The sequence below is a fragment of the Aspergillus uvarum genome (assembly GCF_003184745.1).
Source record: "Aspergillus uvarum CBS 121591 unplaced genomic scaffold BO82scaffold_86, whole genome shotgun sequence".
Lineage (NCBI taxonomy): Eukaryota > Fungi > Ascomycota > Eurotiomycetes > Eurotiales > Aspergillaceae > Aspergillus > Aspergillus uvarum.
In genome coordinates this window covers 1-21,859 of record NW_020291383.1, presented here as the reverse complement: position 1 = coordinate 21,859, position 21,859 = coordinate 1, and the positions used below count along the sequence as shown (strand labels likewise).

The 21,859-nt window shown below is 51.8% G+C and overlaps 7 protein-coding genes and 1 non-coding gene across 8 annotated transcripts; 4 read left to right on the top strand and 4 right to left on the bottom strand.

Moving 5' to 3' along the window:
- Positions 1-763: 763 nt before the first annotated feature.
- Positions 764-1,781, bottom strand: BO82DRAFT_206951 (uncharacterized protein). The gene is made up of 2 exons (XM_025630658.1): positions 1,471-1,781; positions 764-1,349 (listed from the first exon to the last, which is right to left on the bottom strand). Exons 1-2 carry the CDS (start codon positions 1,626-1,628, stop codon positions 1,025-1,027), a joined length of 483 nt encoding a protein of 160 aa, XP_025486560.1. The 5' UTR covers positions 1,629-1,781; the 3' UTR covers positions 764-1,024.
- A 39-nt stretch (positions 1,782-1,820) lies between these two features.
- Positions 1,821-1,940, bottom strand: BO82DRAFT_t311. The gene has a single exon. It is a non-coding gene; the product is annotated as a tRNA-Leu (tRNA).
- Positions 1,941-2,275: 335 nt separating this feature from the next.
- Positions 2,276-4,218, bottom strand: BO82DRAFT_359176 (uncharacterized protein). Its single transcript, XM_025636501.1, has 2 exons — positions 3,701-4,218; positions 2,276-3,644 (listed from the first exon to the last, which is right to left on the bottom strand). The coding sequence occupies exons 1-2, from the start codon at positions 4,126-4,128 to the stop codon at positions 2,606-2,608; spliced, it is 1,467 nt and encodes a 488-aa protein (XP_025486559.1). The 5' UTR covers positions 4,129-4,218; the 3' UTR covers positions 2,276-2,605.
- Positions 4,219-6,408: 2,190 nt separating this feature from the next.
- On the top strand, positions 6,409-7,924 carry BO82DRAFT_321932 (pheromone receptor). The gene is made up of 3 exons (XM_025632751.1): positions 6,409-6,961; positions 7,007-7,493; positions 7,531-7,924. Exons 1-3 carry the CDS (start codon positions 6,427-6,429, stop codon positions 7,865-7,867), a joined length of 1,359 nt encoding a protein of 452 aa, XP_025486558.1. The 5' UTR covers positions 6,409-6,426; the 3' UTR covers positions 7,868-7,924.
- A 534-nt stretch (positions 7,925-8,458) lies between these two features.
- BO82DRAFT_359175 (single-stranded DNA-binding protein) lies at positions 8,459-9,690 on the bottom strand. Its single transcript, XM_025636500.1, has 3 exons — positions 9,303-9,690; positions 9,084-9,172; positions 8,459-8,985 (listed from the first exon to the last, which is right to left on the bottom strand). The coding sequence occupies exons 1-3, from the start codon at positions 9,590-9,592 to the stop codon at positions 8,912-8,914; spliced, it is 453 nt and encodes a 150-aa protein (XP_025486557.1). The 5' UTR covers positions 9,593-9,690; the 3' UTR covers positions 8,459-8,911.
- A 2,022-nt stretch (positions 9,691-11,712) lies between these two features.
- Positions 11,713-15,562, top strand: BO82DRAFT_387340 (uncharacterized protein; the record flags this gene model as incomplete). The annotated part of the gene is made up of 6 exons (XM_025638303.1): positions 11,713-11,998; positions 12,094-12,223; positions 12,294-12,342; positions 12,413-12,800; positions 12,898-13,989; positions 14,023-15,562. The coding sequence occupies 6 exons, from the start codon at positions 11,713-11,715 to the stop codon at positions 15,447-15,449; spliced, it is 3,372 nt and encodes a 1,123-aa protein (XP_025486556.1). The 3' UTR covers positions 15,450-15,562.
- A 3,069-nt stretch (positions 15,563-18,631) lies between these two features.
- BO82DRAFT_369396 (uncharacterized protein) lies at positions 18,632-19,036 on the top strand (the record flags this gene model as incomplete). The annotated part of the gene is made up of 1 exon (XM_025637164.1): positions 18,632-19,036. One exon carries the CDS (start codon positions 18,632-18,634, stop codon positions 19,034-19,036), a length of 405 nt encoding a protein of 134 aa, XP_025486555.1.
- Positions 19,037-20,867: 1,831 nt separating this feature from the next.
- On the top strand, positions 20,868-21,719 carry BO82DRAFT_426216 (uncharacterized protein; the record flags this gene model as incomplete). Its single annotated transcript, XM_025640351.1, has 1 exon — positions 20,868-21,719. The coding sequence occupies one exon, from the start codon at positions 20,868-20,870 to the stop codon at positions 21,717-21,719; it is 852 nt and encodes a 283-aa protein (XP_025486554.1).
- Between the last annotated feature and the right edge of the window lie 140 nt (positions 21,720-21,859).

Sequence of the window (21,859 nt, the reverse complement as noted above, 5' to 3'; positions counted from 1 at the left end):
ACCTGATGCAGCCACCACAACTATAACCACAATCATCGGTCATCTATGAGACAAAGCAAGCAAGCATCCCTGTACACACCTGTGGATCCCAGATACCCGTACAGCGACCAAAGCAGCGCATCTCGATTGAACTTCCCCCTATCGCTCGATCTTATCAGCGACACGCCCCTTTTCCTCCTTGCATCCACCTCGAAAAGCCTTCTCCACCCGCATTCTTCGCCAGGGCAAGGATAGCAAGTAACGTTGTTTCTGGTGGCTAAACGGTAATTTAGCCCTGACGGTCGGAAGACAGGACGCTCGTGTCTCAAGTTCCGAGAACGGTCACTTGCTTTGACTGGGTACTCATACTGACTAGCCTTGCACGGGGATGGGGTGGCACTCCCCTTGTGCCAGGTGCCTCGCCCATTGATCGCATTGTTAGTCACGCCATCTACCCTGCCCGCCCCTGGCTCCTCCTGCGCTTTCTTCATACGCTTGTCCCTTTCGATTCTACTCCGTGGCATAAAGGGGTTTCTTTATAGCTGGTGGATGAGACTCTTACTTTGATATGTCATGTGAAGACTAGAGAGGAAGACTACAAGTCAGCGGCATTGTATAATCCCGCACGATGCTACGCACAGCGGATGGATGTAGGCCGTGCAGTGCAGCAGCACCGTGCCCTTCCAACTCTATCATCAACGTGCAAACCACTACCCCACATCTAACTCTACCTCTGATATCCCTCTTCCCCATTGCACCGTTACCAAGCCCATCCAGCAACCCCCATACCGAAGCCCTAATTGATCCCCATTACTCGGTATACACATCCAAGTATACAATGTCCTAGGATCCCCATATCACTTCTTAAGTATATGGGACCGATAACCCCAATCCTGCCCATCTTAACAAGTCACCACTAAAGCCAAAATCAACGCCGCCGGCCTCTCTTGCACTTCAACCCCTCACAAACTCAACACTGAACACTCCCCTTCCTCCCTTCCTCTCTCCCTTTCCCAATCTCCTCTCTCATACACACACCCTATCCCTACACCAAGCCCAAGCAAGTAGAACTAGACCCAACCCTAGTAAGCTCTCCCAACCTCCCCATCCACCCCCACTTCGAAAAATGTAGCGGCCGTATGCAAGGGATGATGCAGATCTCGGACACTTCACCCGCGCCTGTCCGCCCGCGCACCGCGCAGAAGTTGTGAGCACAAAAGTACGCGTCCATGCCACGCCTCATCCGATCAGCTTCGATCGTGACTTGTGTCGCGTTACTGAAGCGCGTGTGCGTGCGCGTGTCGCTGCACGTACTGTGCAATGTTTTGTGATTTGCAGGTTGTTGGGATACAGTGGTGGGGTCAAGGAACCTGCAGACGAGTCTGTACGCAGCTGCTGAGGCAACTGCCTGCTGAGATCATTCTTCAATGAGCTTACTGTTCAGCACATGAGGATAGGCAGGAGAATATATTAAGATCTCGTTACTCGTACCCTATGCGGCACAGGGCCTGCCATCGTTCACTTCTCGGGTATCCTTTAGAAAGGACAATGACAGCCAGGGTGTATAATTTCAGGGTATAGAATCCCTTTGACGTAGTGGTTGTCATCACACTCGCACTTGAATCGCTCGTGGGTACGCAGTAACCCATCGACTAAAGCGATCCAATAATCTCCAAGTTGCCGGGGGGGGGTTCAAGGTCTGCTTCTTTCCGCGGCTAGCATGTCGTCTACGTCCACCTAGCCAGAATGATACGATATGTTATCAGCCACAAGATTTCGAAACGATGTGGGCAGACTGTAAACATGATCGATCGTTCCTGAGGTGTAAAAACAAAAATTACTGACAAGAGTGGGATTCGAACCCACGCCACTTGCGTGACTGCAATGCTCCTCGGATTTGGAGATCCGAAGAAGGAGGTGGTCCTTGAGTGCAGCGCCTTAGACCACTCGGCCATCTTGCCGTTCTTGGTAGGTGGCCAGAAAGTTTGATTTATGACACAGTAAAATAATGCTATCGATCTCGGTGAAGAACATATGGTGAGATGTATGGGTGTTTGTCCTGGGATTATTTCGGGGTTAACTGTACATCCTGCGGGAGGGGGACGAAGGGGTGGGATTGATTCTCTTTTTTTCTGAATATTGCTGATTTCCTATTTTGTTGTATAGTATTTGTCAACGGACTGAGAGGCTTCAGGGGAGGTTCTGGGACGTGTTTGATATGATTCTTGATAGTTGGTTGGTTGGTTGAACTAGCTACGTTCCGTATGTAAACAAGATGAAAAGGCCTTTGGAATCACGTGGCCGGATTACTTAGCAGCGCTGACAGTATTCATACAGTACACAATTATATACTTCATCGTACATAGTGGTGGATATATTGAAAGAGCGTGGGACAAGATGATTGAAAGCCAAGAGGGCTTTCCTTATCTTTCTTTATACTACCGAGGATGTTCACGAGTTGTTGTTTTGAGTCTTTGTAATCGAGTCCGGAAAATCATGAAGGATTTGTCGCGAAGTTACCGCCGAAAATAATAGTATTCCAGGAAGTATGGGATGTTCTTCTTTCCTTCATCGTGGCCGCCAAGAAAGTCGCGGTGGGCTTCCAAACTGCATCTACCTAGATCATCTATTTGTATTCCTTGATTGGGTCAAGCGTTCGTGTCTCGACCGGGTGGTTCTGCGGCGCAGGACGTCTCGTTCCTTTTGAGGCCTGCGATTTGCGCTCCCTAGGTACTTTGTCTTTGTGTGGCGTGGCGGATCCGGTCGGTCTCGTCAACACCTTCTCCCCGCAGTACCGCAGGCAACGCCGGGCCGCCTGCATCGGGAGAGTGACGATGCCCGTGATGATCTGTCCAGGGAGGGTAATGACCTTGTACACCCACCCAGTAAGCATGTTGATCAGCCCCTGGGGCTTTGTACGATGTGCTGCAGCCGCCAGGGAGAATGCGTCGTGCACGCGGGTCTCCAAGGCTTGGAACCGAGTTTCTGTCTGGTATGTGGAGACGGTGGTGCGCTTCTCGTAGCGACGCACGGCGCGGTTCAGCGCATCAATGTCCCATTGGATGCTCTTGCGCATCTCGGCGGTAGCCTGGTCGACGAGGGCATGAGTTGTATCGCTCTGCGAAGGTTGCCCGGCACGAGCTGCAGGGTCTGCCGAGAGTCGTGCAGCGGCCGTCTCGGCAACATGAGCTTCGAGCTCTTCTAGACGTTTGGTCAGATCGAGAACTTTGTGAACATCGACTTTGTCAACCTCGTCTTCCGTGGACGATGCGACGATGCGCTGAAGATGTAGGGTGCGTGCTTGAACCATCTTAAGAAGATGCGAAAAGGGCCGGATTTCCGAGGCAAGGAGGAAGATAGTCAAGTTGTAGTTGGAGACTAGACCTTCTGATGGACGAGAGAGCTTCGATCGGATAGTGTGCAAGAGCCACGTTCCAATCAATGGAAAGATAAAACAAGAGGCCAGAGCGGCGAGCTCGTGGATCTGTAGCTCTTTCGTGGCCGCATTGACATTGTTGGAGCGGTGCTGTTCCTGGGCGATCGGTGACGAGGCTTTATCGCCCGAGTCGGGGCTGTCATCTGGCTCTGAACTCAATGGAAACTCAGTAGCCTCGAAGTATTTGTCGCTAGATTGTCGGACAGCTTGTGCGGAACGATACCATTCCCTGTTACTTTCAATCAAAAGGATGCACCTTGCTAGTAGAGAAGGCTGTGTATTTACCATGGTAATCGAACTGACCAATTCAGGAAGATGGCGGCGAGAACAAGGAGGGTGATGTCGGTAACAACGGCACTCCCGTTCTGGAAAAAGATCCCGGCAATGGCAGGCAGTAAAGCCAAACCCAAGGGAGCTGAGTGCCAATGTGATTCTTCATTTGTCAAGTCGACGTCACCTCCCTTGGCCACACGTGGGAAAAGTATATCATCCGTGGAAGACCGAATCGAATGGCGAGCCTCCGAGACTGAGTCGGATAATGTGGAATTACGCCGCTGGGTTTGCAGGTTGGAGGTTGTGCCCTCTGCAAAGGTTGCAGAGCGGGCTGGACCGCGGTGGCGAAGGTTAGTGAAATCCGGGGGGAGCACGCGAGGACTGATGTAGCTCTGGTCTTGTGTGGGGGGGGGCCGCGATGGGCCAGGTTGGTCAGACATCGCACAGTCGAGGTGAGCGGTACAATAGTAGTTTCAAACGGCTGCGAAGTCGAAGAGAAAGAAAAGCAGAGGAGGGAAGAGGAGAAAGAGTGGCAGGGACAGAGGAAGGGAGGAGAGGAGAGGAGTGCACGCAGATCGAGTATCTTGCTTGTACGACGCTAAAGCAGCCTTGGCTCGAACCCCGAATCGATCATCGATCACTGCCTGCCCGGGGGCGGGCACTAGTCCCTATAGGCTTAAGTCTTGGTTACTTAGCCATGACGCAGGGCTCCACCTGTGTGGAGGTAGGGAGAAAAGACTCACAAAACATCAGATCAGAGCATGGGCACAAATCATTTAGCTTAGCAGATACCAGCAGATTTGATTTGTTGAGTGACGCATAATGGCCACTAGGTAACAATATCAATGACGTACTGTATGCTGCGATCATTGATGTTGTCCGTCACAATCGATAGTAGCAAACGGAACGAGTTGGTGCAGTGGCATGGATAAAGACCCCGCATTCCGAAGTCAGACACAAAGACAATCCTTGCAAGGAAGGGAACTATGCCATTCAGGCTATAGATAACCAAGTAATATCTTCTTGTCGGCAAGCTTATGGGATCAAACGCGATATATCTCAGAGTTCGAAATCCTCAACATATCGGTGCACAGACAGACACTAGCTATCGGAATTATTTGATGATTCGCAGCCAGCACCAAAATTCCATTGGACTAGATTCGTATGGCTCCCCCAATCACATTCACAATATGTTGGTGCTGGAGTTGTTTATAGGAAGGAGGGCATCGATTGAGAACGAGAATCCTTAGAGTCACGATGTCAGGAGGTCAAGATCAAAGCGCAACGAAGCGAGAAGGGACACTGCAAGGAATGCCTACCGCGATACTGGCACTCTCTACCAACGTGAGCAGTGACTGTCAATGATGGCTCACGAGTATTATATGTAGACTCTGCAACACTGACTGCGGATTCGACTTTGAGCAGAGCGGCTTGCAGCTAGAAATATCGATTCGGACACCAAGCATTCGGGATTGTTTCAAGGTCGAACATATGAGTGTAATTTGCGAGTAGACATGGCATTCTATGCTATTCCATGCTAGGGACTCCGACCTGGCACAGGTCGTCATTAGTGATTGTACGACCCTTCATGAAAGAGCAATTAGCCGAAGACAAGCCCGCTTTGGGTGTTTGAGACTGTATGCTCAATGAGATACAGAGACAAAGAGGAAGTTGAAGTACCTCCGACGGGTTCGGTTAGTTCAATCCATGCGCCTTTGGAACTGTAATTATAAGCTCGATTTAAGCTCAGGCAGGGGTGACAAAGTACTTTGTGGTTTCTTTGTCACAAGCACTTTTGAGCTAATCGGCGGTCGATAAAGTCTGACCTGGACTGGCATATCGCCGAGATAGTGTGTCACGAGCGAGAGCTCTGTACTGTATACAAAACGTAGCAGGTGGTTTTTAGTATTTTGAGGCCGCGAAGTTCAGTCCCACTAGATGCATGATGCATCCCTGATGCAAAATAGTCATGTGACACAGTCATAACCGAGAATAGCAAACTAGTAGATGAAACAGGACTGTTGAGAAGGAGAGTGCAATAAATGGAAGACAGCAGGAATAAGGCGAGCTGTGGAGCTGACTGACTGCGTCTTTTGAGACCCGAATTAGGAAAGGTCGGCGCAGAGAAGACGGAGCAGTGTGTCTATCCTGGCTGCCAACTCCTCCTCCACTACCCCATTCTATGACTGCAATTGTGTTCCCAAAGCCCCTTATTCAGATTCTCAAGCAAGGATCGATGTATCGACTCTTTTCTTGAGACTCTTCTTGAGACTCAGTGAAAATGGCTGTTGCCCAAATTGTCCATTCGATTGGGCGCAGCGGCGTCTATAGCACGGTCACAACACTTTCCGGCTCATTTTGTTGATTTCTGATTCTGTACCCCCTCGGCGATTGGCAAGATAATGTCTCAATTAGACCCTCAGTGAGGGCTCTGATGCCCTTGTACCTGTCTAATTCTAGGTTTCGTCAATAAGACATCGCTGTTACTCCTTATTCAGGAGACCAAGTCACATATGGTCTATATGGTGCTGCTACACCCGACACGATGACCCACAACCATCCTCCTTCGTTCATACTCCAGTCAAGAGCCCATAATCATTCTCCCACGCATTTGTACCAAGCAGAGAAAGCAGCTGGATAGCTTCAAGACTGCTGTGCTCGATCGAGATCTCCTACGCAATTAGTACCACCCAGCTCGCAAGATGAGTGCTCAAGAAGCTCCGGTCTATCCGCTCTATATGCAAGCTGTACTCCTCCCGGTTATATCCTTCGTTTCTCTTTTGTTGAGCGTGGTGCCACTGGTACTGCACTGGAACAATCGCAACGTGGCTGCCAGCAGCCTGATCTGCTGGTACATGATTCTCAATGTCTTCAACATAATCAATGCCATACTCTGGCCAACCGATAACGTGGGTTCTTGGTGGAATGGTAAGGGTCTATGTGATTCAGAGGTAAAGGTTATGATTGCGAGTTACATCGCTGTTCCTGGGACACTCGTTTGTATCTTTCGCAGTTTGGCCTGCGTGCTGGACACCAGGCGTGCGGCTTTAGTTCCTAGCAAGTCGCAGCGGTGGTGGAATCGTGGAATGACCCTGCTGTTCTGCTTCATAGCCCCCGCAATCGCAATGATCACACAGATCATCTATCAGGGAGGCCGTTACTTTCTTTTTGCTATTTCTGGTTGCGTCAACAGCTACGATGAAACTTGGGTGACCCTGGTCCTGGCCTATATCTGGCCGCTGGTCATCTGCCTGATCGCTGGCTACTATTGCGGTATGTTAGCTGATTTAATAAGACAACAAGCTCTAACGTTACTAGTGGTCGTTCTGCATCGTCTCAGCAAGTATCGAAGTCAATTCGGAGACATACTCCAATCCTCGAACAGCAACATGAACAAATCTCGATTTGTGCGGCTTTTCTTGCTCGCCTTTCTCATGCTGTTGGCCATTATCCCTGTTCAGACCTTTGTCGTGTGTACCAACATTTTGCGTACCCTCCCATGGCATGCGTACTCCTGGGATCGTGCCCACCCTCCTACCTGGAACACAATCATCAAAGTCCCTACGATGGGCGAAGTATACTTCGACCGCTGGATCCCAGCCGCATCGGGCTTCATGTTCTTCATTTTCTTTGGCAGCGGTCGTGATGCCACGAAAATGTACCGCGCGATCCTAGTTTTCCTGGGTATGCACCACTGCTTCCCCGGCCTACGAACCTCCTCAGGCACCACCTCGGCCGACTCGACCGGCTCAACAAGTAGCCGAGCCAAGCTACTTTTCAACTGGAAATGGACATCTGCAGATAGGTAAGCTCCCGACAGTGAAGTATGAAGCCAGTCCCAGCCCTAACCTTCATAGAACAAATATCAACAACACCACCTACCGTCTACCCATAGGTCACGACGCCCAAGACGTTGAGAAAGGGATCACGCTTCAGAACAAGCAAGCTGCGCGTACTCCATGGTACAAGCGTGTGTGGCGACTCAAAGGGTCTCCTAGGAAAGATAGGATACTCCCCCTCCACCCCTTGGCCGAGACAACTGCCAACACAGTCTCGACCAATGCCTGGGCAGGCGTGAGTCGAAGTCGGAACAGTAGCGACCTTGGAAGCCCACCGCTCAAGGACGACCACATTCGAGTCAAGCAAGTCATCACCCAGCAGAGCGAGATGTATGCTTAGGGTGCCGTGATTTTAGGGAGGGAAGAGGGTGAGAGGCGAACCTGTGCGGTAAAGGGCAGGGTAGGGGGAGGGACCATTTTTTTTTTCATTCTCTACAATTCTCTACAGTAGCTTGAGCCTTATATTTAAGGCGTCTCGTATTGCTGGTTGATGCTTTGTGGATTCGCGAGGTGAATCTGTTTAGTTGATGGATAGTGGAAATCCGAGGTGTCTTTCGTATCTCCTTCTACTACCAATCAATCACCTCAATCTCGCATGCTCTAGTAGACTCTTCAATGAGCAGCAGATCCGAGGCTCGTAAACCAATAGACCACGGAGTGACCGGGAGCAACCGGGTGAGACTCTCGGCCGTAATGCATGAACAACTCACTGGAGACGCGCGAGAGTTTACCATGCAAGCCCAGCCCCCGAGCATCTTCACTAGAGCCATGCTTGCAGAGCATGGGGAGAACCGGATCCACGCTTCCTCCCAAGATCTACAAAGGTGGTATACGTGCATTTACAGGACCTTCAGCAATGCTGACACAACACATGCGGTAGACCCATCTCATGCTCAAGTTTCAGACCGCAGATTGATATAAATAGAAGAAGGCGGCAAGAGGCGCGGACAAGCCTCCCGGAAGAACAGAGTACTGGTTTCCAACTTTAATTATATCACGCTATAAGTACAAAGGGAGATGCATGGCTGTAACCGTGGAAAACAGGCAGGCATGCAGGCAGGCGGACCCACAGACATGTTATCATGTCAACGACCGGGTTTAGCGGGCACAGAGAGAGGGGGGAGGCGATACATAAATGATGCCGACCAGCAAGCAAAACATCCGTTCTACCGATATGAATCCAAGACCTGGTCTCCAAGCGATTCGCAATCCTACTCCTCCTAAAGTGGGAAGCGCAATGGTTCCTCACAAAGAACTACCTGTCCTATTTTCGTTTTGCAGCGGATATTGAATCCAGAGTAGGGTCTGGTGTGTATGTGTTCTTGTTTGTGTCGACGGAGTGCCCGCGCCTTGCAAGGGTTTTGTGCATGAGGTAGACTCGGGCTTAGTTGGTGCCCTGCTCGTCGCCCTCGGCAGACTCGGTGGGAACGTAAGGGCGTCTCAGGACCTCGAGAGTGCCTGTAGGAAGTTGGTTGTTAGTCTTGCAATGTAGAGGTGATTGGTTTGGAGGGAGAGTGAGGTTGCAGAGAGTTGGGTTCGAGGGGCGAGGCGCTCACGTTGAAGGATGTTCAGCGACGATCTCTTGTTGCCGTTGGAGTCTTCATATGTGCGCATGGCGCAATCTCCCTCAACGAAAACAAGAGTTCTAGATAGGGTATGCGAAGTCAGTGTTCATTCTGCCTAGCTAGCTGTATAGAGCGCTGGCAAATTGCAGGAGCAGCAGCGCGTGTTTCGCCTATGCTTATGGCCTCTCTTGGAAGGAATAGGACACTCACCCCTTGGGCAGGCCGAGGATGAAATCCTTCTGGCCGCCTTCGGGGAAGACCGAGACCTTGAAGTAGCTCGTCGGCTTCTCTCCCTTGGTGTAGTATTGCGTGGCAACAGAGTACTTGACAATCTCCGTGCCGGAGGCGGTGACCTGCAACTCGGGCTCGGTCGCGAGGCGGCCAGTGATGAACATCTTCGCGGCGGAGCGCGACGAGGAGGAGCTGAAGGAACGCGCAGCCTGTGCGGCGCCGGAGGTGGCGCGCATGGCAGGACGCAGCGAAGACAGGAAGGCAGACATGATGTGTGTGTTGTAGGCGGAGAGGATGATGTGGTCAAGATCGAGATTTGCTTTACGGCGCAATCTTGTTTGAGATGTGAGAGGGGGGATTGTTGACGGGGACGAGCAGCAGCGGAATTGCTATTCCTCGTCCTATCTCCGCACCGTGCCGTGTTTTGGTCACGGCACGTGATCTGCTCTGTCCCTTGATAGTCTTCCTAGTATACTCCCTCCCCACCCATTCCATCCTCCTCATCAACGCCATACTCGCCACTTCTACACCGGTTGCACTGGCCAGACTCAGCCCATTTCCATTTTCTACCAGATATGCGTTCGTGCATGCATATATCATTCATAGACTTTGAGAAATAATAAACTTGCTCCAAAGCGTGGAAATTCTTTGCCGTGCCAGATGGTCGGTCATGAAATAGTCCACTTTCCGTGCAGCTTCTGCTTGTGAGACGTCAGATCCCAGCTCCATCTGAGGAAACCGCAAGGCATACATCCAACCCTCGCTTACAAGAGGGATGCATTCTCTTCAAGACTAGCCGGTCACTTAGCTTTCTCACCGCACTTATCCTGCATACTTCTATTGATGCGAGCTTGACCGAAAATTGCGAACCCAGCGCTTCCGCGAAAGCTTCCGCCTGATAGAGTACCTGCTGGTACGGCCAGGCGATGCAGGTTGCGACACCGCTGGAGCTTGGGATCGATCGATAGCCCGCGCTCGTCATGCCTACGGTACTGTGCACCTCAGACTGCACCTCGGCATAGCCATCGGGTCGAACCCGCTTGCCTCCCCACTGCCTTCCAGGTTGTCTGTAGCCCTGTATGGCTCAAAGGGTTCGATAGTTGCGGGAAACCCCTGGGAGTCAAACTAAATGCCGGATATTAGCCGCAAACCCATGGTCCACTGACGGCGCGTCTTGCGACTGGCATCGCAGTCCCAATGAGCATTGTTCCCTCGAATGCTCAAGCCTGATAGGCTGTACGCTTGGCGATGGAAATTAGATATGTCGCTTCTTGCAGCCGATCACACGGACAGCCTAACCACTAGCGGCTAGTGGGCTTGTTCTGCTCTATCAGTGACGGATGAACTTGATCAGCTCCCCCAGATCCTTCTTTCTTCCGTACGACATGGGAGTCTAGCACTAATTATCGGAATCCTAATTTAGCCCGGAGAAGGCCACAAGAGACGAGGACAACACTAGGTATTTTTTCTCGCGCAACAGGTCATAATTCTCTAGGGCGAAGCCAATCGTTGGGCTCATCGGATATAATGAAACAGACTATGCCGCTCTTCTCGTATATGGCATGCTATGGTGCTGAGGCTGACAAGCCTCTTCCAAAAGTTTTTTTCCGGACAAAGAACTTACTAAACCAATTGACAGCGGTGTATTCTCATCTCAACGGCCATGGTTCTGAGCCTAGCACTTCAAAATATCCCTAAGGTGCGCCTATTGTGTGTCTTCCTTTGGATTCGTTTGTCGACTGGGCTGCTTGCCGTTATCATGTCTCGCACGATCTACTCCCGGAAAGATTTCAGATGATGAACACCAGGGGGCGGATCCTTGCCAAATAATTTCAATTATCATGTACGACCATGCGACTACTTTGCTTTTTTCGCCTTCCAAACTCCAAAAAGTGGGCCATCTCGCGTCTGCCGTGCACTTAGTCTATTTCCTTCTGGGCTCTGAATGAAGGCGTGCTCGACTATCTGACTAGGGTTGAGCTCGAATTAATGACGGCGTCCCTCCAAGTCCCGTGCAGATATGCTAGGTCCAAGCCTTCGCGTTCATACCTTTCCGTTTCCTCCTATGGATACATATAGTACATAGTGGCAATTGAAGTTATATGTAAGCGACCATCTTGTCCCAGAATCTACAGACACGTTTCTCGGACCTACTTGCGTGTCTCCAGTCAATCCTGACAGGTGACCAAACTGTCTTTCTAGCTGTCGGCGACCTACATGACAGTTATGTGAATAGCAACCGCCAGGCAGCTCGATCGCATCTCCCGGACATTGGCTGGCATTTTCCTAGAGGCCCACAAATCAATTTGGACCAGATAACATCACCATTGGCCGCCTGTTGGGTCTTGAATTACATTTGAGTCTCAGCAATTCATCCAAGCCACCCGCCATGCGCCTCTTCTTCCTGCTAACGCTGGCCGTTTACTTTGTGCCAAGTCTATTCTTCGTTGTCTCAGCACAAATCCCGCACACCCCACGCGAAGCCCTCAATGGCCTCATCACTGCCAGAGACGAGCCTCCTCCGAGCAGCACCACGCAAGCCATTGATGGCAGCACGACAACAAGTGCGATTAGCCATGCGACAGAAGTGGCAGGTAACGCGACGAGAACGACGAACGCCACCATCCCAGCTTCCACAACTCTTACCTCATTGAATTCATCTGTGACAAACGATGGTAGGTCTTTTCTCTCCGAGTTTGCGGTCGCCGCGTTGATTTCATCGGGCCGTGGTTGCTTGTTTCCTCCAAGCTGACCTGACTGCGTGAGACAGACAACAAGGCGCCCACCAATCCGAACGATCTTCCATTGCAGCCCGAAGTCACCCCGGCTCTGGGTATCGGTGGCTTTATCCTTCTTGCTGCCGGAGCTGTCCTCGCATTGATTGGGATTCAAAATCTTTGGTTGGTCATTGCCGGAGTCGATAGCACAGTTTAAGCCACACACACAGACAGACTGACCCCTCGCTTTTAGGATTCAGGTCTTCTTATCCACGGCATTTCTGACCAGTCTTGGAGTTACTGTATGGTTTCGAGGAACTACCCACGATATATATATGGCTCTGCATTTCTAACTTTCTGCCTTTTTCACAGGTTCTCATCGTCTACGTGATGAGTCCGCCAGTGCGAGTCGCCGTCCAGGGCGCATACCTGGTCGCTATCGTCTTTACCGGCGCAACATTCGGGGCGCTAGCTATTGTATTCAAGGAGCTGACGGAGGGTCTTGGCTGCCTTTTGGGTGGCTTCTGTACGAGTATGTGGCTTCTCTCGTTGAAGTCGGGAGGCCTCCTGACGGACACCAACGCCAAGAGCGGATTTATCGGGGCCATGTCGGCTGCCTTCTACGCTATGTCCTTCAGTCAATACACCCGGCCGTACGGGTTGATGGCATCTACAGGGATATCTGGCGGTACCGCCGTGGCGCTGGGGATCGATTGCTTCAGCCGCGCAGGCTTGAAGGAGTTTTGGCTCTACATCTGGGGTGAGTTTTCAGTCTAGTTACTAAAACAAGGCGTGGGACAGAGTACGGAGTGTACAGCATTGAAGAGCTGACATGCGATTTGCTTTCGCCGTTCTAGACCTCAACAGCGACATCTTCCCGCTAGGCACTAGCACCTACCCGGTCACGCGCAACATCCGCGTCGAACTTGCCGTCACCGTCATCGTCGCCATTCTGGGTGTAGTCTCCCAGCTTCGACTGTGGAAGGTGGTCCGCGAACGGCGCCAGAAGGAGAAAGAGAAGCGCGACCAGGAGCGACAGCACCACGAAGAAGCCGAGGCCGAGGTTGGCCGCCGACTAGAAGAGGATAATATGAAGGAGCGGAAGGAGTGGGAGGCCACGTACGGAGATGGCTCTCCGTTGTCGAGCACCCCTGAGCTTTCCGGGGACTCCAAGCGACCAGTCGACGAGATGGACGCCATGGAGAAGGGCGATGCCATTGAGGTCCGGAGTATCTCGGAGTCGTCTTACAGCTCATATCGATGCTCGGACTGCAGGGAGCGCGGCGAGGATAGCGATACCGATTCACATACGTCGGACGCTAGCGCAGGCAGTCGGGACGGACAGCCAGAGGGCGCGGGTGAAGATAGTGGTGCCGTCCCGCTCAAGGTGTTTGATGGCGCGGCCGCAGCCCGCATGAAGGACGACAGGAGCTCCGGTGTCACTGCTCTTATTGGGTCAGAGGCGGGATCGGTGCGCTCGAGACCAATGTCGGGGGCTTCGTCGGCGGAAGAGGCCGAGGAAGTTGGTGGTAAAGAACTTCTTCGCTCGGAGTCGAAGGAGGCGCTTGTCTCGGTGGATGGTACTGCTCCATCTTCCAATGGTATCCCGGATGTTGTTACCGATCGGGCTTCCGAAGAGAGTCAAACTACACCGGCCAGAGATGAGGGTGATGCTGAAGATAGCGCAAAACAGGAGATCAAGGAGCCTACCGAAGCCAAAGAGTCCGGCGGTAATGCTTTACAGGATGAGAAAGGAGAGGACAGATCTGTGGAGATCAAGCGCGAACTGCAGAAAATTGAGACAGCATCGAAAACTGAGTCCACAAACGAGCAAGGTGATGAACCCGAGCACAAGGATGACCAGAAGCAGCCGCCAGCGGCCCCGACCGAAACAACGGACGAGAAACCACAGGATATTGTATCAGAGACACATCCGGAGGCGGAGCAAGGTGAAAGGAGCCCTACTTCGGGACAAAATTTAGAAACCATCGCCGAGCAAAAGCAGGTACTCGACAACCACCAGAAGAAACCAGCAAACGAGAGGAAAGAGGGCAAAGAAGCCGAAACGTCTATAGCCTCTCAATCAAAAACAGAGAACACAAAGCGCAAGAAGGGGAAGAAGTCATCAAAGAAAAAGTCGAAAGCGCCTCAGAAACAGCAAACTGGGGCGCCTCTTCCTACGGAGAACAAGGCGGAACAGCCCATTACCAATGTCAAGGAAGGAGCTCAAGAAAGCGCATTAGATCAGCCACATCAATCGACATCAGACAAAAACGAGACCCCGGGCACTACTCGCAGCAAAAGCACGGCATCAATTCGACCTAATGAGACCGAATCGAAACCTAAGAAAGAAGAGCCCGTGGAACCTCCGGAGCCTCCCAAACTCGATGAGAAAACCGTGAAACACCTGCCAAAGCAGACATCCAAAGTTGTTCAATCCTATCGCACTAATGAGTGGGCAAAACATCTCGCTGATGCAGAAGTGCCCGATCTCGAACCGATCAAGCCTATGGAAAAGGAGGAGCCCGAAGTTGTCCCCGACGTGGAGGAAGTCGCGGCACCAGTCAACGTGGAGGAACTATTGCAGACACCGCTGAATGCGCAGCCGCCTCCGGCCGTAGAACGCAAGACCAAAGATCTGTCCAGATCTAAGAGTCACCGAGTGTCAGGGGACCCATATCTGCACCAAGGTCTTCATCCAAGCCGGTCCAAGAAGAAGACATCGCCTCCTCCAACAGATCCGTTGCACCTGGGTAATGCTGTCGGGGCGGAACAGTCCAGAGACGAGCCTGAGCCTCCTAAGCCACGGTGGAGAGGACCGCCTCCACTCATAGCCGTGCGGGAGGATATGGTGCGCAACCGCTTGTCGTCCTTCTCGCTGAACTTCGATCCCTTCTCGCGGAACAGCTCCGGCTCCTGGCAAGCACCGCTCGACAGCCAACCACCAAGATACTCATTCGCCGGGCCCAACCTCGAAGACACGGACGACAACATGCCACTGTCCCAGCGCCGCACACTGCTACACCAGCAGACAATCCAGAGCCCATCGCAAGCACACATCCCCAGCCCACCAGCAGTACCCAGAAGACACCCTAGCAACGGCCAATCCTCCAGCAACATGCCGGCTGCGATGGCGGCCTGGCGCGAATCGATCCTGGAGGATCTGCGGGACAAACGGAATCCACTGGCAAAACAACCGGATGGGCCCGTAGGTATCGCAACGGGAGTCGATCGCAGCCCACCCCCCTACGCACAATCTCTGCAGCGGCACAGTTCGTTGGTCCATCACCGCCACGTTTCCGCTGCAGGGGAAGGCCCGCCGCGCGGCGGCGACATGAGTGAGTTGCATCGGGAGGCCATGCGGCGGATGCAGGCCAAGGCCAATCGGAAGGTAAGCGGGGGGTTGTGACGGGCTGCGCTGCCGTTGGTGGTGTTGTTGTTTTCGAGGTCACTGCGCACCTTCCCCCGCTACGGTCGACGCCTGTTTCTTTGAATTATGTATGTAATTTCTGCAGATCTGGGATATAGATTTAGATTATAGATCCGAGGGCCTGTCCTGCAGGTGACTTCCACTGGCCAGAGGCGTTGTGGAGGTGCCCTTAGTGGGTCCAGCAGAGCCCTTACTTACACCTTTTGGAGTACTTTTGGCCGCCTGTTTAAGTATCTGCTTGAGTACTTCATATGTACACTCTTGGTAACTTTCCTGTACCTTCTGTACTTTTTCAAATATCTTTCTAAGCATTTACATAGTTAGCTCTAGGCTGTACTAAGCGACCTCGACTAAGTTAATGGAACTCGGATAAGCTCAGTTGGGTGAATGGAAGATGACCGTTATAGAACTGCAAAGCTAGCGCTTCAGGGAGGGACATTTGTGTGAATCCATTGGCTTATAAGTATATTGATCTATGTGAATACATTGATTGTTGGTAAGCAGAACTTTCACTGTCTGTTAGTAAAGGAGCCATTAACTATAGCTGGACACTCAAATGCTGCTACTGCTGTCCTGGAGTGCTGAAGGGGAATAGGTATGCAGACGCGCCTATGAGGTTATTGAGTGATATGGATTAAAAGCTGACATCCGTTATAGGCTTGAAAGAATGAAGTACAGATTTCCTATCAGCAGTAATTCGAAGGATAAGAGGATCGAAAAGAATAGAGCTAACGAGGTGATGGGGTTTGCTAGCGCGTTGGTGGCAAAAGATGCTCAATAACCTGTGCCCCGTGATGCTGGGGAGTTGACAGTGGCAGTGTCATCGTGGACTTGGGACTTGGTGTGCAGTAACGGGTCTCACTCGGGGCCTGTACGAGACGGCGGCCATTGCGCTTTAGGAACGTTGCGATGTCTCATGTACCCAAAAGACTTTGTGCTCAATGCTGAGAGACTTCGACCCTTTCATTCCAAGAACTCCCGCCACCCGGCCACATAGCTCTGCATTACGCTGCCTATTGTGGTGCTAACTCGACCTTCCCCCCCTCAACCTCTACTTCTTGAACGTGTCCGCAGGATGAAACGGCTTATATCATTGCGATTTATCATGTCTTTTTACCCAGAAATCTTTTCTGGCATACAAATACAGTAAAGTCCGAAAACAAGAAGGGTGTGCTCGAGGGGGTAGAATGGGCTTTCCTGATTGGGATGCCAAAGGAGGGGGAACTTGGATATGCGAATGCTATCGACATACTAATGGTACTGTGTGGGTAGAAGAGCAAAGGTGCGCCGGAGGAAGGCATAGGGGGAACATGAGGGAAATTAGACTCGGAACTCGATGACTTTCTTATGTATGTACGAAGCTTATGGGCACAGAAATTCAGGTCTCTAAACGTTATCCTTTCTGCTCTACACTCGGTTTCCTCGGTGGGAGGTTTCACAGAGGAGCTGGGCTTTTGTTCTATTTTGTTAAGATTAAACAAAAGCTTCAATGCTTCAGATATCACACATGACACTGGACTCATGTATGTACATCTACAAGATCCTTAGGTCCACGAACCCTAAGACTAGATCAAACTAATAACCCCTGCAGACCGTGCTCCGCGCAATTAATATCGGGTATAATAGAATAGCTGGCACCAGCAGCAGGTATATAAGGTACAGTATACCGCGCGGTTGGTACCGCTATTTGTAAGCCGAGGTAACTTAGCAGCGTCTCAATCAGAGATTGGATGATGTCGAGTACGGCACAGGGGACATCTCACGCAGCATGCTGTATACAGGATGATTGCGTAGCAATAATCTATATCAGACAAAAGACAAGCTCTGGTATAGGGGTAATATGCTTGTATGACCTTACGAGTTCGCTGCACACTACAAAGGCCAACCCTAAGCTGACACGCTGGCAGCACGGGTCTCAAGGAGTCAGATGTACAGTACGTCTACTTCGAACTCGGCACTTGGAATGTTGGAATGCCTTCCAGCTCCCGAAAACAGTAGAACTTCTCTACCAAGACTCTAGTATGAATATTCATTGGCGAAAATCAACACTATCCAGTTAAAACGGACATATATTCTGATCCTAATAAGCCACGTGCAGGCTATACCGGTATTTCGGTGGAGACCCTGACCCTGCGCTGGCAAGTTTGCCGAAGACCCCTGATACCAGAAGCAGGGACGGCCCATGCCGGATAAACTGTGTATGCTTCTATAGTTGAGCCAAGAAAGGACTAAGCTCTGCCCAGCTACCCCAAAACATTAGAATCCGATGTATTTTGATGCAGCCTTGGTTTGTGGATAGGCCCATTCTGCAAGCAAGAGGTATGATTGGGTCGCTCGACTAATCCGACCTACCTGCAGGCTTTGTCGTCCGAAGGATGGACGGTCGAACACGTAAAGCCGCCGTCTGTACGCAGGGGCTTGCTTATCCACTCTGGCGACTTCTATGTACTCTATGTACAGGCTCTTATAGGCTGGGCGGACTTGTGGGGCGGCCCTCCGGCTTACTTGATTTGTTGACGAAGCTTAGCCTACCTTAGTATGCGGCTTAAAGCTTAATACCGATGTCTTATATAGGGTTCTAGGGTCAAATGCTGGGTTGCAAGATGCTTAAGGTTCCTTGTTGTATGTATGAATATCTATCCCGATTGTTGGATTGAACTTTGTTTCCAGGAGTTTTTCGGACTCAGTCAAGGCTTTCGATTCGTAAGGGGCTCACTTTGCCTACAATTCGGATCGAGCTCTACAAGGTACAGTAAAATACATCCGTTCCTCGGGAGGCCCCACGAGTATGCATTATTTCTCGCCATGCGTGGGATATGATGTCAATCGCACAGTATCTACGTCCGACAGCCGAGTACTACCTTGGAGTCAGGCCCCCCGGGAATAACCTGTTTCTAATCTCTCTCTACCAACGGGCTGTGGGGATGCGAAATCCCGTACTTTGGGGGCTGGATCCTCTGTGAAGGACGGTTAAGTTGGCCGGCTGTCTGTCGGAGCCATAGTTTTGGTATAGCAGTATGGCAGTACGGCAGTATGGCGTAGAAGTATAAATACCCTCATACAACTCCAGAAGTCCAACATTCATTAACCACCTCAGATTTTCTTAAAGACTCTGCATTTCACACGCGACTCGAGCATACACTTGATACAATTTTACAACTATGAACCCCAAATACTTCCTTACCTTGGCCTCCATGGCCACAACCACTTTCGCCGGTTCGACCATCACCTGCGGCGACTGCGACAAAGCAACCAGCTCCGACTGCTACGCGGCCTTTGCCCTAATTCCCACCTCCGGCACCGTCAGCGGCAACGACAACACCTACTGGACATCTGGCTCCTGCACCTTCTCCTTCTTCCCACAGGGAGACGCGGTCGATGTTGCCTACATCCACGGCTACGCCCAGTCCCTGATCAACCAGTGCTGCACGGGCTCTTCCTGCTCCGGCGTGGGATTTGACACTGAGGGCACCGATGCCCTGTCTGATGGTTGTGTCTGTATGGCTGAGGCGGGCAAGTCGGGCTGCCAGTGTGGTGCTGGGACTCCGGCTATGGAATGCCAGTGAGGTGGTTGCATTGGTTGTCACGAACGGGGTGGAATATATAGCTGGAGACGATTCCGGCAGGTTTTACCTGTCTCTGGGGTTTTCATCGGCTGGCCCGCATCTTCGTTCCTACAGACGTCTTTTGCTTTGAGCTTTAAATATGTGAAGGCTCTGGGGGGTGGTGGGGGACGGGGCTATGCTGAAGGTTGAGAAGGAGTCCTATTATTGTTTGTTCCCATACTTTTGTTCTTCGTGATTCAATCATCCTACCCTCATTAAGATCTATTTGAATCAGACTGTCCTCAAGGTGCTGTCCCTAAACTGTTAGCCCAAATCGGGTAAACGTCGATCCTACATTTTCTTTTGCATGGTGCCGGGCCATACTCCAGTTAGGGCTTTTAGCCCACAGTTTGGACACCGCGAATGGCACCCTAAAGCCAGGTACCATACTTGAGTACTGCATCGAACTGCTCAGCCCAACTACTATATGTAGGCGTAATAGAGGATCGCTGCGGCGAAGCAGCAAGTTAGGGCTGTGCAGAAACGGCACTCCACGGTTTCGATGTACTCTGGTTGAAAAGGCGGAGAGTCATGGGTCGTCGAACCGATGTGATCTCGGCAGTTGGTCTCAGTTGTTCACACGGTCGCTTTCCTTTCAGAGATGAGCAGCAGATGGTTTACCAGCCGCCCTGTAATCGAGTCCTACTCCTTCCTTATTGCGCTAGAGGAATATGCCCGATTGGGGGTTGAGGGCCGTCATGCTTGGCTGGTACAGACTCGGTCTTTGACCTGTATAGCATTCGACACATTGCTCAGCTACTAGAATGAGAAGGGAACTGGTCCTGGCCCTCGCAATTGTTTGCTCAGTGGGTACAGTTGTCCTGTGGTACTACCGTCAGGCCCCTTGTGTAGGTCCAGCACTGCCCTGCATTACTACTACTAACAGAGAGCGCGGCAAGTACAATCAGTTCTGTGTCAATAACCTATCCGTGACATCCGATTTAGGATGTAACCCATTCTTCTGTAATTCTGAGTCAGTTCGTCATTTTCCCGCAAGATGTCTCCTCCTCCTATATCTTCTCTTTTCCTCTATCACCACACCTATCAAACCACACGCACATTTCAGCAGAGCTCATAACTACATCCCTTTATACCTTTTTCTTTTACTCCAGAGCCGCAAGAAAAATGGCACCAATCCCCAAAGACATGTCAGATAAAGTCGCCGTCGCTGTAATGTGAGGCATCTATGACACCCTCCTAAACATACAGATACTGGCCATCATCGTGTCTCCAGTCTTTCTCTACCTTGTGTATACCATTATAAAACCCAACAAGCGCGACAGGGACGGCAGTGCTGAAAAGAACCGACGTGAGCTGTTCGTGCACGTCTTCCTCCACCCAACCCATAAAATCACAGGAAGAGCTCCAAACTGATCACATCTGAGACACACAGGCAGCGCATAAGCGTTGAGGACGTTCGCTATGTCAAAGGAGGTTGGTTGCTATTTTTCATCCCTGTCGAAACCAAACTTGGGATGATTTTGGGTCTTGGTGTGTCCGTTGAGACTAAGCATACGTTTGTTCTATCCATAGAGCCCTTTTACGTTCGTTTATCGGAGGCCTCACCCTGCGGATCAGGGCAGCTCTTCTTGCCCTAATGCTAGTCGTGAAGTAATCGACTCTTGTGTCTCCCCAGTTCAGTTGACGTCCTATCAATCCTGGTAAAAGTCAATTTGAGCACGATAACATTACTAGCGTAGAGATGAACTGATGCTGTTCGTTCCGAGCCGATGTTTACATGTGCAGCCCATATACCCCACAATACACCATATCCAGCATAGATCAAAGCCATATGTTCGATGTTCGAGGGATCATCTCCCAGCAGCACCTCACCCCAACCAGTGCTACGAATCTTCCAAGACCGCCCCGAAGAACCCTAATTGCGACCTCACACCATCGCAGCTGGGAAGTCTCCCCGAACAACGACACAACCACCTACTGGAACCACTACCTTCGCACACGTCCCACCTACCCAGCCTCTTTCTACAACCAGATCTACACCTCAGCCTCAGGCTCATCCACGGCACCAACCTTCACCCTCGCCCACGACATCGGCCCCGGCCCCGGCCACGTCGCATACGCCCTCTCCCACAAATTCCCCACGTCAACGTCAGCGACATCGACCCCCGCCACCTCACCTACGCCCAAAACCTCCACACCACCCACTCCCCCTACCACCAACGCAGCCACCCCGCAGTTCACCTACACACTCACCCGCGCCGAGCACCTCGCCGCACACTTGCCACCCGCCTCCGCCGACCTCATCCTCAGCGCCCTCATGTTCCCCCTCCTCCCCGACCTCGCTACCGCCCTCCACGCCTTCCACACCGTCCTCAAACCCAACGGCGCCGGGACCCTGGCCATCTCGTTCAACCGCCTCCCACACTTCTCCGAGTTACCGTACGCAGCCTCATGCCAGCCGCTGCTCGACGGGATCGTGGACCGGCTGTATCAGTCCGTCATCCTGCGGCCCACCGTGGCGCAGCGCGCAAGCTACAAGCGTGAAGCGGATGCCGCAGCCAGCTGGTTGGATTGTATTGCGTTTCCGGCGGGGGAGTGGCGGGCTGTGCAGCGGTATACCTGGAATCGCGAGTGGGCGCGGATGGGGTTCTTTTCGGGGCGGGCCGGGGGGGTTTGTGGTTGAGCCGGTGAGTCGCGTGCGGTCCGGGGAGGAGAAGGTCGTGGAGGTCGAGGATCGGGGGCTGTGGCGGAGGGATTGGGATGTGCGTCAGTTGAGGCGGTTTGTGAGGGGGCTGTTGCCTTTAGAGGGGTCCGAGGGGGTGG

Bases quoted from the DNA above. Each gene is read 5' to 3' on its own strand.
- BO82DRAFT_359176 (XM_025636501.1), bottom strand. From the start codon at position 4,128: ATGTCTGACCAACCTGGCCCATCGCGGCCCCCCCCCACACAAGACCAG. The intron at 3,645-3,700 runs GTAAATACACAG...TGAAAGTAACAG, and splicing joins TGGTCAGTTCGATTACCATG to GGAATGGTATCGTTCCGCAC.
- BO82DRAFT_206951 (XM_025630658.1), bottom strand. From the start codon at position 1,628: ATGGGTTACTGCGTACCCACGAGCGATTCAAGTGCGAGTGTGATGACA. The intron at 1,350-1,470 runs GTACGAGTAACG...ACTCGTCTGCAG, and splicing joins CAGGCCCTGTGCCGCATAGG to GTTCCTTGACCCCACCACTG.
- BO82DRAFT_321932 (XM_025632751.1), top strand. From the start codon at position 6,427: ATGCAAGCTGTACTCCTCCCGGTTATATCCTTCGTTTCTCTTTTGTTG. The intron at 6,962-7,006 runs GTATGTTAGCTG...TAACGTTACTAG, and splicing joins GATCGCTGGCTACTATTGCG to TGGTCGTTCTGCATCGTCTC. The intron at 7,494-7,530 runs GTAAGCTCCCGA...AGCCAGTCCCAG, and splicing joins AAATGGACATCTGCAGATAG to CCCTAACCTTCATAGAACAA.
- BO82DRAFT_359175 (XM_025636500.1), bottom strand. From the start codon at position 9,592: ATGTCTGCCTTCCTGTCTTCGCTGCGTCCTGCCATGCGCGCCACCTCC. The intron at 9,173-9,302 runs GTGAGTGTCCTA...TACCCTATCTAG, and splicing joins ATCCTCGGCCTGCCCAAGGG to AACTCTTGTTTTCGTTGAGG. The intron at 8,986-9,083 runs GTGAGCGCCTCG...AACTTCCTACAG, and splicing joins GTCGCTGAACATCCTTCAAC to GCACTCTCGAGGTCCTGAGA.